The sequence below is a fragment of the Euphorbia lathyris genome, chromosome 6, assembly GCF_963576675.1.
Source record: "Euphorbia lathyris chromosome 6, ddEupLath1.1, whole genome shotgun sequence".
NCBI lineage: Eukaryota > Viridiplantae > Streptophyta > Magnoliopsida > Malpighiales > Euphorbiaceae > Euphorbia > Euphorbia lathyris.
The window spans coordinates 17243138-17259473 of record NC_088915.1 but is presented as its reverse complement, the minus strand read 5'-3'; the positions used below and the strand labels follow the sequence as shown (position 1 = coordinate 17259473).

General features: G+C 34.1%; 2 protein-coding genes across 2 annotated transcripts; one reads left to right on the top strand and one right to left on the bottom strand.

The window, feature by feature from the left end:
- Positions 1–2234: 2234 nt before the first annotated feature.
- On the top strand, positions 2235–3499 carry LOC136233606 (uncharacterized). Its single transcript, XM_066023337.1, has 3 exons — positions 2235–2384; positions 2487–2634; positions 2718–3499. Exons 1-3 carry the CDS (start codon positions 2235–2237, stop codon positions 3344–3346), a joined length of 927 nt encoding a protein of 308 aa, XP_065879409.1. The 3' UTR covers positions 3347–3499.
- A 718-nt stretch (positions 3500–4217) lies between these two features.
- LOC136233605 (uncharacterized) lies at positions 4218–5853 on the bottom strand. The gene is made up of 3 exons (XM_066023335.1): positions 5673–5853; positions 4827–5103; positions 4218–4726 (listed from the first exon to the last, which is right to left on the bottom strand). The coding sequence occupies exons 1-3, from the start codon at positions 5715–5717 to the stop codon at positions 4218–4220; spliced, it is 831 nt and encodes a 276-aa protein (XP_065879407.1). The 5' UTR covers positions 5718–5853.
- Between the last annotated feature and the right edge of the window lie 10483 nt (positions 5854–16336).

The window sequence follows — 16336 nt, the reverse complement described above, 5'->3', positions numbered from 1 at the left end:
AAAAGAAAAAGGAAAAGAAAAGGGTATTGCTAAATACCGCACTTAATTTCCGTTTCACCGCACTGTTTTGACCATTTTACCCTTGCCACTTTTTCCCCCCCTAAAACCTTAAAAACTCTCTCTAGTTTTCTCTCCCGAGCATAAATCCCGGATTTGAAAAAAATGGATCAAAACATTCCCGAAGACAATGAGTTCGAACACGAGGTAATATTACGAGAATTAAAAACGTTATTAATCATTTTTTTATTTTTTTTTATTCGAATTTTGCCTGGGCGGGTGGCGATTACCACCCGTTCCTTAGGCCGATCGGATGAACTACCCGATCGGCCTAAGGAACGGGTGGTAATCGCCACCCGCTCCACCCATGGAACGGGTGGTACGCGCCACCCGTTCCACCTTTGGAACGGGCAGTACGCGCTGCCCGTTTCCACCTATGGTGGAACGGGTAGCCTGCCCGTTCAGGCAAAAGTGGACAGAAATTGCCCCGAACTAATTTCGAACGGGAGAAATAGGCCCGAAGTATTTTTTTTTTTTGTAATTTTAATGTAAATTTTTCGTATATTCAGGTACCGATAGAAGATTGGAACCCCGATAACATTGATTATAGTTCGCGTTTTATAACGGATACCGTTTTCCCCTCCAGTCAGGATGCTATTGATTGGGCAAAAAAGATAGCTATTCAGAATGGGTTTGAGCTTGTAATATCTTCGCACAAAAATGGGGGTAAACAGAAGTTGTTGCGCTGTTCACGGGGTGAACGATATAGAGGTGTTGTGAAAAATGATGAAGATCCTGCAATTAGGAAAAGTAAAACTAAAGCGTGCCGATGTAAATTTCAGATTAAAGCCTATCAACATGCAGACCTTTCGGGATGGGGGATAAAGGCTAAGGCTGGGTTAACTGGAATGCATAACCATACAATGCGTATGTATCCAGAGGGAAGTCCGCAAATGAGCGGACTCAGTATCGCATCTAAACAAATTGTGCGTGATATGTCTTCAGCTCAAGCAAAGCCTTGTGCTATTTTAGCAGCAGTTAAAGAAAAACACCCTGAGGACAACTCAGTAATTAAACACATATATAATTACAGGGACAAAATGAGGAGGGACGCGTTTGAAGGTAGAGACCTGGCTAGTCAATTCTACCATATTGCTGTGGAGAACAAATATGTCAATTACACACAGGCTGATTCAGGTGTGATAACGCATGTGTTCATGGCACATCCAGAGTCAGTTGACATGTTCAGGACTTACCACTGGTACATCGGCATTGATTCAACGTACAAAACAAACAAGTACAAAATGCCGTTTGTTGAGATTGTTGGGATGACGCCATGCAATAATAACTTCAAGATAGCGTATGCTATTGTTAAAGACGAGACCGAAGGGAGCTATCGTTGGATTTTGCAAAGGCTGAAGATTTTGCTTGGGGATGATCTTAACCCGACCGTTGTTGTTAGTGACAGGGAGCTTGGGTTATTAAAGCCGATACAAGAAGTTTTTTCACAAGCAGCGCACTTGCTATGCACTTGGCATATTAATAAGGATGTGGAAGATCGTGTGTATAGAATCATTGGAGATAAAGGCCTTGCCTCTAAATTCAAGAATGGCAAATGGAGAACAATATTAGAATCATTGACCATTGAGGAGTACGAGACCAATCTTATGATGATGAAGGAAAAGATGAGCAGGTTCAAAGGAGTTATCTCGTATGTTGAGGAGACGTGGTTGGTGCATAAGGAGAAGTTTGTTGTTGCTTGGACAAAGGAGTTCCTACATTTTGGTAACACAACTACTTGTCGAGTGGAGAGCGAACATGCTAGTCTAAAGCAATGGCTCAATACGGCAACTGGGTCCCTTGACACGGTATGGCAGAAGGTTCACAAGCAGATTGAATCACAAGCAACCAATATAAGGTATTTGCAATTTCTTCTACTGCGATTTTGGAATTTGCATTTAGGGTTGTATCATTTCACTAACTAATAATAATTTTGTCTTCGTATCAGGTACATGCTTGAACAGTCGCGGCTTCGTCAATCAGTCACTTTCACCGGACGCCCATTAAGCCAACTTGTATTCAAAGTCTCTCATTATTGTCTGCAGTTGTTGAATCAAGAGTTAGAGCGTATGAGAGGGTTGAGCCATGAAGTGTACGTGCGTTGCGGTTGTGTATTGAGAACATCGCATAAGATACCATGTGCATGTGAACTGAAACGAGCTTGTGATCTGGAACAAATGATCAGTTCTGAGAGTGTTCACGTGTTTTGGAGAACACTTTTAATCAATCATGGTCACACTGATGAAAATGACGGGCGTAATGATCTGAACGAGGAGCAGCGATATTTTAAGTCCTTAGTGGACCAAGTCTCTAAAGCCGACCCATCCGTAATGCGTAATATTTCAATGTTTATCCATGATCAACTACACCCTGATCAAGCTCAGTACACCGAACCCGATGTCAAAATTAACGTGCGGGGGTGACCTAAGGTGAGCAAATCCACAAAACGTATACCGAGTTCTTGGGAATATAATGAAACTCGTCGTGGACGGGCTCGTTCTACTAGTTCATCTAGGAGTCGTGGTAGAAGTGGCAGAATTAGCTCGTCATCCTCGGTACATAATGCTGCCTCATCAGGTAAATTATATCTGATAAACCTAACTTTTTTTATAACTGTTTTGCAATATAGAGTTGTTTTACACTAATATACATGAATGCAGATGGAAAAACGTATCATGGTTCTGAATTCGTACATTCCGATAAAATAGTTGGCATAATTAAACCATACGTCGAATCATACTACGACGTTGTAGGTGATGGAAATTGTGGTTTCCGTACGGTAGCAACTTACATTTTTGGTGACGAAGAAGCGTGGCAGACAGTTAGGCATCACATTCGAAATGAAGTAATTGCTAACCGTTGTTTGTATCAAAGAGTGTTTGTTGATACTGTTGATGCAGCTCTTCGTAGAGTAAGTTGGGACGGTGCAGGTTGTACGCCGGATTATTGGATGATCGTTTGGGATGACTTGTGGCCCGTTGCTACCATGTACAATTCTGCTATCATGTTATTTGGCTTCTCAGGTGGGGACACATTAGCGTTGTGTGGTATTATCTTACCATTGTATGCCGCATCGACTGCTACAAGACCATCACGTGAGATTTGTATAGCTCATTTAGGGAATCACTGCCAGCACTACATACGTTTAAATTTATCGCCTAACTTTCCGGTGCCCCCTATAGTACACTGGTGGTTTGTGCACCGAGGCCAAAGCGTTGTAGGATGGGAGCGCTTCTATCAGGATAGGGTGACACAGTGGACCAGATTGGCCCAACTTAGGGGATATTAGTGGTTGATATTCTATAATGTTACAGGTGAATTCTGATGAATTATGTGTGGTTCTGTAATGTTACAGGTGAATTGTGATGAATTTTGTGTGGTTCTGTAATGTTACAGGTGAATATTGATGAATTTTGTGTGGTTCTGTAATGTTACAGGTGAATTGTGATGAATTTTGTATGGTTCTGTAATGTTCCAGGTGAATATTGATGAATTTTGCTACTTCAGTTATCCACATTCCAACGTCTATATTCCAACGGCTATATTCCAACGTCTATATTCCAACGTCTATATTCTCCATCTATAAAATTAAACAATGTTGCTACTTCAGTTATCCACATTTACTCTTTACATTACGATCAACGAAAACTCTCAAACATAAATGGCTTCATCTGATTTTACCAATTGGGATCGCTATAAATTAGAGGTTCGAGTACTACAGAGTATCAGCGCTTCAAAGAACGATTACCTGCCAGGACGAGCTTGGCCAAGAAATAGAGAAAATGCTCCATGGAACATTTTTCCTGTGGAATATGAGACGAATATTGCAGAGGAGAAAGAGATATACCTTGCAATACAGTCAGGTGTACCAGCGACATCTTCACCAAACATTCAGGTGTACGAAGAAGATATTGACTAATGTCTTTTTTTCCGGTTTATGTCGTTGTAATGTCTTTTTTCAATTTATGTCGTTCTAATGTATTTTTACAGTTTATGCAGTTTATGTCGTTCTAATGTATTCTTAAATTTGCAATAATAACAAAACATACCACAAAAAAGTACTAAAATATCAATCCACCAAATTCTGTCAAAATAGTACTAAAATACTACAAAATACAGTCATAACTCACTTGGCCAAATGCCAAGCATCCATAATCTCCTCAAGAAGCATAATGACGGGCATCTAACTCAACCCGAGTCGCCCCAAACAAATCCATCACGCACTCCTTAAGCTCATCAACAGTCGCATCAGCAGTCACCATGGCACCATCTACGGGGATGCGCAATATCTCCCACACATCATGCATCAAAATGGTCATCTCGCCAAATGGCATGTGAAATGATGACGTGTCTGGCTGCCACCGCTCAACAAATGCTGTGATCAGTGCAGCATCTATGTGACTGTGCATAATACCAGGTAAATGGAACAAGCCAGATGACTCGATACGCGACTGAATCGTCCGGGAAGAACCACTGTACCATAATCTCAGCTTCGTGCAATACCCTGATCTGGTATGACACCTAAGGACGCCCCTGTCCTGACCGGCCCATATAGCACATGCAATATGTCCCAAAAAGCTCGGGATCACAGCACCATCAAATGGACCCCCGGGGACGGGGTCCTTCACAACCCAGTCATCCTCTACACTCCTCGATCGCTTGCTGCTACCTGAAATTACAGCAAACGGTAGACATTAATTTTTTAGTATATTTTTCAATAATCACGATTAACACAAATACAAATAAACACATTTTTTAATTTCTCTTACCAGAAGAAGATGCTGCGGTAGAAGAAAATCGTCCGTCTCGACCCCTCGTCACAACGCCACGATCTATGGGGATAGTATCAGCACTAGGACGATGCATAGAAGCATCCCCGTCCATGTCTATACCAGCCGCCTCATCCCGTCCCTCAGCACGCTCCGCCTGTGCAGCATGTGCCCTCCGGGCGTCCGCCATAAACCGCTGCTGCTCCTCCCGGTCCCGCCGAGCAGATGCAGTAACAGGACGTGAAGACGTGCGTTTAGGGTCAGCTCCCTCCTTATCCTGTAATATTATTTATTTATAAGGTATATTCAATTTAACATAATTTTTTTTTTCTATACGTTCGGGTTTGCCTACGCCCGGTCCGTGCAATTTTTTTTTAAAAAAATTCAAAATTTGCCCCTTTTTGGCCTGGGCGGGTGGTTTACACCACCTGCCCTAAGGGCCAAACGGGTGCGGCGCACCAGTCGGCCTTAGGACCGACCAGTGCGCCGCAAATGTTTGGCCCTTAGGCCAAACGGGTGGCGCATGCGCCCCACCATAAGGTGGAGCGCATGCGTTGTACGCGTTCCACCTTAAGTGGAACGCGTACGTCGAGCGATCCACCCTAAGGTGGATCGCATGCGCCGCGCGCTCCGCCTTACGGTGGAGCGCGTGCGCCGTGCGATCCACCCTAAGGTGGATCGCTCGACACTATGCATCTCCACCTACGGTGGAACGCATAGTTCATGCGTTCCACCGTAGGCGGAGATGGATTCCGGCGCCCGCCTAGGCGAAATTCTGGGATTTTAATCCCGAATTTCGGCCCGATTACTCACGATTTTGATAATTTTTTTTATGGAAATACTTACCGTAATACCCATGTATCCTTTGCCGATGCCTCCTCTTCGTGCCATCTCGTTTTTGGTCGGTTTTTTTTAGAATGGAAAAGATGTTGAGAGGATTTGGAATTTCAAAACTTATGTTTGAAATAATGAGAAGGGCAAAAAGGTCAATACAGGGCGGTGAACCGGAATTTTAGTGCGGTATATAGTCGCCCACAAAGAAAAAGAAAAAGAAAAAGAAAAAGAAAAAAAATTAAAAAAAAAAAATCGAATTTCCAACTCTGTCCCTTGCCACGTCAGCATTTTTAACGGTGTTAAGTCAATTTCCGTTTTTCGGGTAACGGCGAAACCACGGTCCTTTTTTTTTTGTAAAACCAAACCACAAGGGTTTATTTGGAACAACATCAAACCACAGGGGTTTTTTTTGGAATTTACTCTTAATTTTAAATTCAAGATGCTTTATGTATTAACCTCTTGCAATTGATATAAGATTTAAAAATTAAGGTGGCCCAGTTTTATATAAATTTTTTTTACTGTAATTCTAATTTAATACAAGTATCCCAGATGAGTCAAACCCAAATCTGATATTTTCGATGAGATTAGAGGTTTGACATGTAATAATAAATTAGGAGGTGTAGAAAAGAATAAATATTATTACATCTGTTTCATATTATTACATCTGTTTCATATTACATGTCTTTCTAAAGATTGGTTTTTTTTTATTGTATATGTCATTTTATATGATCAGTACATGGGAAGTCATCTTTTTTCCTGCTATAAAACATGAGTTTATAAAAATTAATTAGAATAATGAACTTATAATAGAATAAATAAATAGTAGAATCAAGAAATAAGGGGCAACAATGTCTTTTTTTAATATCTTTAATTTATATGCAACTTTTTAAAACGACATATGAAACGGAGTGAGTACTAAATAATACCTCAAACCAAATAACTAACATTTTATATTGGTCTCATGCTTCTCCGGTTCCCTCAACTTATCCAAATTGGTTATTTTATTCCCCCAATTTATTGAATGTCTTATTTACCTCATTAACTCCATAAAAGGGCATTTCTCATCCCCTCAACTAGTCTAATTACCCTCCAACTCATCGAATATCCTATTTACCATCTTAACTCTATAAAAGTGGTATTTCTCATCCCTCCATTTTCATTCTCGAAGGTTAGAATTGACCGGTGTAAGGTACGCGCTTGAAGTCTGATTTCTCAAATGTCACGTGTCAAATTCGGTTAATAACATACCTCCAGATCAGTCGTTTCACCACAATAGCATACCTTATCGCTTGTCATGACAGGATTTGGAGCTGAAATTTCGAAATTAATGGAAAAGATTCGAATTGCAGATGATGAACAAAACACTTAACCATTAAATCAAGTAATGAATGAGATAGAACATGAATGAAGAAGATTATATTCAACAGGAATTAAGAAGAAAGAAGCGGAATCGGCTAGGAAATAGGAATTAGGGATTTGGATGTTAGATTTTAGGGATTTTTATAAAAAAAATAATTTCTTACTGTTAGTGTCCAATTTTCCACATCCACGCGTTTTATGCTTTTGTTGCACACACACACAAAGTTACTGCCACGTAGGATCGTAAGGGGTGAGAAATACCACTTTTATGGAGTTAAAAGGGTAAATAGGACATTTGATGAGTTGGGAGATAAAATAACCAATTTGGACAAGTTAAGGTGTCACACCCGACCCTAGACGACCTTAATCGGCATCGGGCGTGAAATAGAAAGATCATAATCAATACTTAAGAGTCTCCAAATTATCCAATGCCATTATATTACAATTGAACTACCAAAGTTCTAACCATAATTCTCACAATAAGCAGCCAACTTCCAAACCCCGCCTAAACGGTCGGTAACCTTCTATATATCCTGCACTTTCTCACCTAAAAACATTAAAACATTTAAAAACGTGAGACAAAAATCTCAGTAAGAAACTATCAGCTATAAAAACCAACTTTACTTAACATAGCTACACATATACATTGATAAAGGGATTTAATCAAAACCTTATAAAATATTGTAATCAAATAAGTGTTTTATCAAACCAACTTGTATTTAATCAAACGTAAAACCTTATATCAAAATCAATCATAACCGAAAACATAATCCAAATGAATTTAAAACATTGTATCCATCCTCGAGTTTTCCCCCTTAAGTATCAATCCATAACCACATATATAGTCGAGACGTCTCTTAACATTGCCTATCCCATATGGTCTTACCCAACACTTCACTGCCATACCCAATAGGTCTTTAGACTGTGTACACAGGCCATGTCCCTCACTGAACATGGTCTTCAAATATAGAACCACCGATCCGGATAACTCTCGATGGATATAAAATCATAACGTGCTCAAATATCCTTTCACAATCAAATTCCAAACTATTTGATAACCAAAAATCATTTGGCTTCAATTAGCCCTTTTGTATCATAAAAATCATATTTGGACTTCAACCCAAAATAATAACAACAATAACCGCAACAGATTTCTCAATCCAAAAACGATTCCTAAGAAATCATCAAATTCATTTTTATTCAATATTGATATATATTGAAACCAAAAACATATATGTATATATGTAAATCAACCAAATTAAGCCTTAAATCAACATAATCAAGTAAAATCTGAAATTCACATAGAAGCATAGTCAATAGCTTCATTTGAACCATAATTTCACAATAAAAAGCAAAATCGTGAAAAATCCCAATTTTATTAAATTCCTGCAGAACCTTCAAATATCAATTTCTGAAACTTCTTTGATTATATATATATCTATATACATAAAACTCAAAATATAATTGATAGTTACTTACCTTGGCTACTAATTAAAGACCACAAACTCATTCAATTTGCCTCTAAACTCTGTCTAAGACATTTCCCTCCAAACACTGCCGAAACTCAAAAACTCTTCGGTTAGGACTTAGATCTATACATAAGGATGCTATAATTCTAATTTCGAGTGATTCAGACGGTCGAATATCCGTAAATCAAAGAAACGGTGGAGAAACGGTTCGGATCGATGAATCTGCAGAAGAAGCAGAAAGAAAAAGAAAAAGAAAAAAGTAAAGATGATGATGGTGGTGGATCATACGGGAAGGTTTGGGATATATATCCCAAAACTGGCAAATATCCCTTTTGGTCCTCCATCTTTATATAATCTTTTAATAATTACCCTAAACTTTTAATTTACACCTAAACGCATCGAATTAACTCCAAATTTTTCCTATAACACCAAATAAAAATCACATACCCCATAATTATAATATATATTAAAATCTAGATATAAAGTCTAGAAATTTAGACACGGACGTGACAATTCTCCCCACCTTAAAAAATTTCGTCCTCGAAATTCACATTCTATAATCTAAATTTTCTTCCTCAAATAATCTCCAAGATCACAAAATTATTTCAAATTATCAAGATTCCTATAATCATCATAAGACTATAAATTCTAATGTTTCCTTCCATTAACTTCATCATTATCCATCTCCACATCACTGTAATAATTATTTATACATAACTCTTAGTAACTCTAAACTTCAACCTAGTTAATTCCATCACCAATAAATCCACAATAAAACTCCAAATATCATATATTCAATTTTATATAATATGATACACTTTATATTCATATCTTCCTATCATTAAACCAAATCTCACTTTACTAGATTTAAATCACAATTGATTTCATCAATTGCATATCAATCAAATCTATTTCACCTATCTCCAAGTTCTATAGACTTCAAAAATAGCAGTTTTGAACCGCTAATATGTACGATATTATATTTTTCTTAACCTTTAAATAATCTGAATCAATGATTTGCATCAGCATATAATCTTACTTCATCATAATAATAATACTTATATCTATAATTTAATTTTTCACTCCAATCATGATGAATAAGAACTTCAAGTCATCATCATCAATCAAATATAAACCTTATATCGATAACATATTTCCTCTATGAATATCACCTTGACTTATTTATTTTCGTAAAACCTCTTTAATCAAATCCTTATATAAGAAAAACCAATATAGATCATTCTTATACCCATCATCCTACATCCCATTAATAACTCCAAATAAATTTAAGTTTCTCATCAAACTATATGGATAACAAATACGATTTACTTAAATCGCAATGTGAAAGTTTTTGAAATGTCCAAGCAATATCCTCAAACACAATAAAAGCCTAAATTTTTTTATAATGTCATTCAATTTCTTTATTTAATCTATAACTACTCAATTTGATCTTTATGTCAATTTAGACTATAATCCTTAAAACTTCAATCTCTTCTCCAAACCATAAAACCGTATACCCAAGGAAGATAGAGTACCTAAATTACGATAATCAATGTTTTTTTTTCCCTCCAAACTCCAAATAATATCTTTACACCCATAAAATTCAATAAATCTATAAATCATTCGATTTTCTTATTTGACCTATAAACACTCAATTTGATCCTTATATAAACTTAAACCATAATCACACAAACTTCAACTAAAAATAACTTCTATTAACAATATATGTACTACAAAACTTCAATTCTCAATATATATATCCTCTTATATCATATTTATCACTCAATTTCCTACCTCAAACTGTGCTTAAGATTTGTCCTCAAAATTCATCTCTTAAGTATTTCCCCAAACACTATTTAAGCTTACCAAATTTTCATATTTAATCATCAAATCATGAACTCCAAATATATTCTCCCACTTTACTTCTCATTGATCACTAACATCGGTATCTCTCTAAACATCATTTATATAACTCTCAATAATTCTAAACCTCAACTCCATGAAGTTCACCAATAAAACAGTAATTTAAATTTCAGATCTCATTTTTACACCTCATTAGCTAGTTACTAAATTCTCGAAACATTCCAAATTATTTCTTAGCTATCACCAAATATCGATATTCCTCAATTACTATCGATTATTTCTTAGCTATCACCAAATATTCATATTCCTCAATTACTATCGATTATTTCTTAGCTATCACCAAATATCGATATTCCTCAATTATTATCAACCTTAGGTCCGAAGAATTTAACCTAGAGCTCTGATACCAAACTGTCACACCCGACCCTAGACGACCTTAATCGGCATCGGACGTGAAATAGAAAGATCATAATCAATACTTAAGAGTCTCCAAATTATCCAACGCCATTATATTACAATTGAACTACCAACGTTCTAACCATAATTCTCACAATAAGCAGCCAACTTCCAAACCCCGCCTAAACGGTCGGTAACCTTCTATATATCCTGCACTTTCTCACCTAAAAACATTAAAACATTTAAAAACGTGAGACAAAAATCTCAGTAAGAAACTATCAGCTATAAAAACCAACTTTACTTAACATAGCTACACATATACATTGATAAAGGGATTTAATCAAAACCTTATAAAATATTGTAATCAAATAAGTGTTTTATCAAACCAACTTGTATTTAATCAAACGTAAAACCTTATATCAAAATCAATCATAACCGAAAACATAATCCAAATGAATTTAAAACATTGTATCCATCCACGAGTTTCCCCCCTTAAGTATCAATCCATAACCACATATATAGTCGAGACGTCTCTTAACATTGCCTATCCCATATGGTCTTACCCAACACTTCACTGCCATACCCAATAGGTCTTTAGACTGTGTACACAGGCCATGTCCCTCACTGAACATGGTCTTCAAATATAGAACCACCGATCCGGATAACTCTCGATGGATATAAAATCATAACGTGCTCAAATATCCTTTCACAATCAAATTCCAAACTATTTGATAACCAAAAATCATTTGGCTTCAATTAGCCCTTTTGTATCATAAAAATCATATTTGGACTTCAACCCAAAATAATAACAACAATAACCGCAACAGATTTCTCAATCCAAAAACGATTCGTAAGAAATCATCAAATTCATTTTTATTCAATATTGATATATATTGAAACCAAAAACATATATGTATATATGTAAATCAACCAAATTAAGCCTTAAATCAACATAATCAAGTAAAATCTGAAATTCACATAGAAGCATAGTCAATAGCTTCATTTGAACCATAATTTCACAATAAAAAGCAAAATCGTGAAAAATCCCAATTTTATTAAATTCCTGCAGAACCTTCAAATATCAATTTCTGAAACTTCTTTGATTATATATATATCTATATACATAAAACTCAAAATATAATTGATAGTTACTTACCTTGGCTACTAATTAAAGACCACAAACTCATTCAATTTGCCTCTAAACTCTGTCTAAGACATTTCCCTCCAAACACTGCCGAAACTCAAAAACTCTTCGGTTAGGACTTAGATCTATACATAAGGATGCTATAATTCTAATTTCGAGTGATTCAGACGGTCGAATATCCGTAAATCAAAGAAACGGTGGAGAAACGGTTCGGATCGATGAATCTGCAGAAGAAGCAGAAAGAAAAAGAAAAAGAAAAAAGTAAAGATGATGATGGTGGTGGATCATACGGGAAGGTTTGGGATATATATCCCAAAACTGGCAAATATCCCTTTTGGTCCTCCATCTTTATATAATCTTTTAATAATTACCCTAAACTTTTAATTTACATCTAAACGCATCGAATTAACTCCAAATTTTTTCTATAACACCAAATAAAAATCACATACCCCATAATTATAATATATATTAATATCTAGATATAAAGTCTAGAAATTTAGACACGGACGTGACATAAGGTCTATGACTTATTTGTACGGTATAAGATTTACTTTAAATTTTAGGGTTTTTAAATTTTTCTAGGATATAAATATATGTTCAGGATTTAAAATATTATATAAATAATTAAGTAAAAAACATATAAGTAATTTGACATAATACATAGATATAAAAAAATCAGTTAACTATTATCTATGACTATAAATTTACAAAAGCAACAAAAAAAAAACTTGTAATTAGAAAATTACTTTTGACAGTTTTTTTTTAGAATCCACGTTTTTTTCTATCCTAGGAATAAGGAAACCACCTTAAAAAAAACCACTTGACATTTGTAAAATAAAATTAATGGTTTTGATATATTAAGGATTAGATTATCAACATTGATTAAGAAGTAGATATTATTAGGATTTGTGATTTTCATATAACCAACCCTTATTATTATTTATATTGATAATTTTTAACAATTAAGATCTCATTGTGTTGTAAATAAAATAAGTTTCATATTATATATATATATATATATATATATATATATATATATATATATATATATATATAAAAGAGTGAGATCCAGTGTGACAAGGGGTTAGGGTGTGACAAAGAGCTTATTATGTGACATAACAAAACTACGTAGTTTTGATGATAATTAAAAAGGGCAAGGTGGCAAATTTGTAAATAAAAAGAAAGAGAGGATAGAGAAAATTGTTTTATTTGTTTTCTTTAAAATACATTTTTCCGACATTTCTAACCTCATTTTTCGAAAATTTTTATACTATTAGACTTGTCTAAATTAGACGGTCATTTTAAGATCCTTGAAGTTCAAGTAAAAAAAATTCCGTCCGGATAGACGTTTTCTGACGAGAAAAAAAAATGCCCAGAAAATTCTCAAAAAATTCTAGAAAATGTAAAACATTATTCTAAGAAATTTTAATTCTTGGATCGAAGCGGGATTTCTTACGGTTTAATCCCAATAAAACTTATTCCTTAATTTTATCCATTTTACATGCTTCAACAATTTATTGGGTCAAAACTATAAGGAATCTCGCTTTGAGCCAAGAATTAAAGTTTCTTAAAATGATGTTTTATATGTTTTGAAATTTTTTTAATAATTTTATGGACACATTTTTTATCCTACTTACATTGTTCCAAATCAGTGTACCATTTGTTCCAACATAATACTTATATTGTTCCAACAGAAAAATGTTTTATTTCTTTTCTTTATAATACATTTTTCCGACATTTCTAACCTCGTTTTTTAAAAAAATTTATACTATTAGACTCGTCTAAATTAGATGGTCATTTTAAGATCCCTGAATCTCAAGTAAAAAAAATTCTGGTGAACGGAATACGGGTGGGCATTTTCTGGCGAGAAACAAAAGTGCCCAAAAAATTCTAAAAAATTCTAGAAAATGTAAAATATTATTTTAAGAAACTTTAATTCTTGGTCCAAAGAGGGATTTCTTATGGTTTTAACCCAATAAATTGTTGAAGGATGTAAAATGGATAAAATTAAGTAAAAAGTTTTATTAGGACTAAACCGTAAGAAATCCTACTTCGACTCAAGAATTAAAGTTTCTCCAAATAATGTTTTACATTTTCTGGAATTGTTTGAGAATTTTCTGGGTACTTTCGGGTTTTTTATCGGAAAACCCCATCTAACCGCCGGATTCCATTGATTTGGGACTAAACCGTAAGGAATATCAATTTGAGTCAAGAATTAAAGTTTCTCAGAATAAGGTTTTACATTTTCTGAAATTTTTTGAGAATTTTTTGGACATTTATTTCTCACAAAAAAAATCAGATCGCCGGATTCTATTCACCGGAATTTTTTTTACCCGAGCTTTTGGGATCTTAAAATGACCGTCTAATTAAGACGAGTCCAACGGTATAAAAGTTTTTGAAAAACAAGGTTGGAAAAGTTAGGAAAATGCATTTTAAAGAAAAAAATAAAACAATTTTCGCTTTCCTTTTATTTACAAATTTGTCACCTTGCCTTTTTCAATTATCATCAAAACTACGTAGTTTTGTTATGTCACACTGGATCTTACCCATATATATATATATATATATATATATATATATATATATATATAATTTGGATTAGGAAATTCTACTATGGTCTCGGTCGAATGGTCTTTATTAATAAAAAGATGACAATTGTACAACATTATCCTCTAATCTGAATATTTCTCAATAAGATTATATACATCTCATTTTTTATTGGTCGGGTCCATTTCATCTAGTCCACCTTATTTTTCGATTAGAGTCCTTCCTAAATGGAAAACCCTAAGAGGGCGTATAGATCGGCTTCCCTAAGAGTCGCTCATAATATATGTGTTTGTCTAGTTAAACCTAATTATAAAATATTCTCAAAAAAGACGATACGGAAAAAAGAAACAAGAAAGATGAGAAAATATGGAAAAAATGAAAGAGAAAGAGGAAAACGGAAAAAAAATAAAAAATGAAAACTATTATTTTCCTATTTTTCTCCATTTTCATATTTTTCATGTTTTTCTTTTTTTTTTTTTTTTGCTTCTCTTCTCTTTTTTGTTTTCTGATTTTTCCCTATTTTTTTTATCGTTTATTAATATTTGTGGATAATGATTATTAACAATAAAAAAAACAAGCTACTCGTAATGAGAATTTACACGTTTTTTCATAACACCCATTACTTAAATTTGTAAATAAAATAATAAGTGATGTATTTATGATTTTATATGACAAAAATAATATAGCTAATAGGTATTTCATTATGAAAAAATAATGTAAATTTTTGGCTCTTTTGATGAAATTGCAAGCGTGTCAGAGAATTATAGTATTCTCAAACTGTAAAATTAATTTGAGTGCAGTCTGTAACTTCTAAGTATCAAACTTGAGACCGGAAAAAAATGAAGTATTTTATTGAAAATTGAAAAATATTACAATTATTAAAAATGAACGTAAGATTGCTGAAGTAAGATTAATGAAGTCTGAAGAAAATATGTTAAATTTCTGTTTGAGTGTGTGTTGAGTTAAGACTCTTTTTTATTGTGATTTATGCCTTTGATAGATATTGGGAGTAACTTCCTACTTGTTTCCATTAATCTACATTCTCCACTCCATTTGTGATTTCAATGACTTCCATGATGGATTAACTCTAGCATTTTCTAACTTTCTTGCTTTTTAATTCATATTAAAAGGCCTCCTAGTTCCTACTTAGGTTTACTTTAGGTCTTCTTGAAGTTCACTCAGTAGCTTTCCCCTAAGTTCACCTCAGCTTTCCGTGAGGTTAACTACATGACGGTTACCCTTACGGGGTGTTTGTTAGAAGGGATATAGAAAGTGGGATAAAGATAAGAAAAGACGAAATAAGTTATCTCGTGTTTGTTTGAGAGATAGGAGAGTGAGACAAGAGAGATAAGTCTCTTATCCTACTAAAGTTATACCTAGAGGGTGGTGGTATAAGATACGAGGATAACTTATTTAGATGGAAAAGTCTAACTTGTCCTTCAAATTTTATTATTTATTGCATTTGTTGTGTTTTGAAATTTTAGTAGGGTGTTCCAAATATTGTTAATTTTAATCTTTGAATTTTTAAAAACCTAAGTTTGTATATATATTATTGTAGTATCAATATCGAATAAAATTAATTAAATTTAATCTATCATTTTAAATATATTAGTTATTCCATTTTTTATGTTTTGAACCTTTAATAAATTGTTCCAAGCATTTCTCAAGTTATTCCATTTTTTTTGTATTTTGAAAATTTAATGTAATGTTCCAAGTATTTCTCAAGTTATTTTATTTTTTGTATTTTAAAAATTTAATACAATGTTTCGAGTATTTCTCAATTTAGGTTGATAGATTAAATTTAATTAATTACAGTCCACGTTGATACTACAATAATATATACTTTCTATTTAAATTTGGATATGGGTAATATAGTAAAATGAATTATTTTATCCATA

Bases quoted from the DNA above. Each gene is read 5' to 3' on its own strand.
- LOC136233606 (XM_066023337.1), top strand. From the start codon at position 2,235: ATGATCAGTTCTGAGAGTGTTCACGTGTTTTGGAGAACACTTTTAATC. The intron at 2,385-2,486 runs GTAATGCGTAAT...GGGTGACCTAAG, and splicing joins TCTCTAAAGCCGACCCATCC to GTGAGCAAATCCACAAAACG. The intron at 2,635-2,717 runs GTAAATTATATC...ACATGAATGCAG, and splicing joins ACATAATGCTGCCTCATCAG to ATGGAAAAACGTATCATGGT.
- LOC136233605 (XM_066023335.1), bottom strand. From the start codon at position 5,717: ATGGCACGAAGAGGAGGCATCGGCAAAGGATACATGGGTATTACG. The intron at 5,104-5,672 runs GTAAGTATTTCC...ATAATATTACAG, and splicing joins AAGGATACATGGGTATTACG to GATAAGGAGGGAGCTGACCC. The intron at 4,727-4,826 runs GTAAGAGAAATT...CTGTAATTTCAG, and splicing joins TACCGCAGCATCTTCTTCTG to GTAGCAGCAAGCGATCGAGG.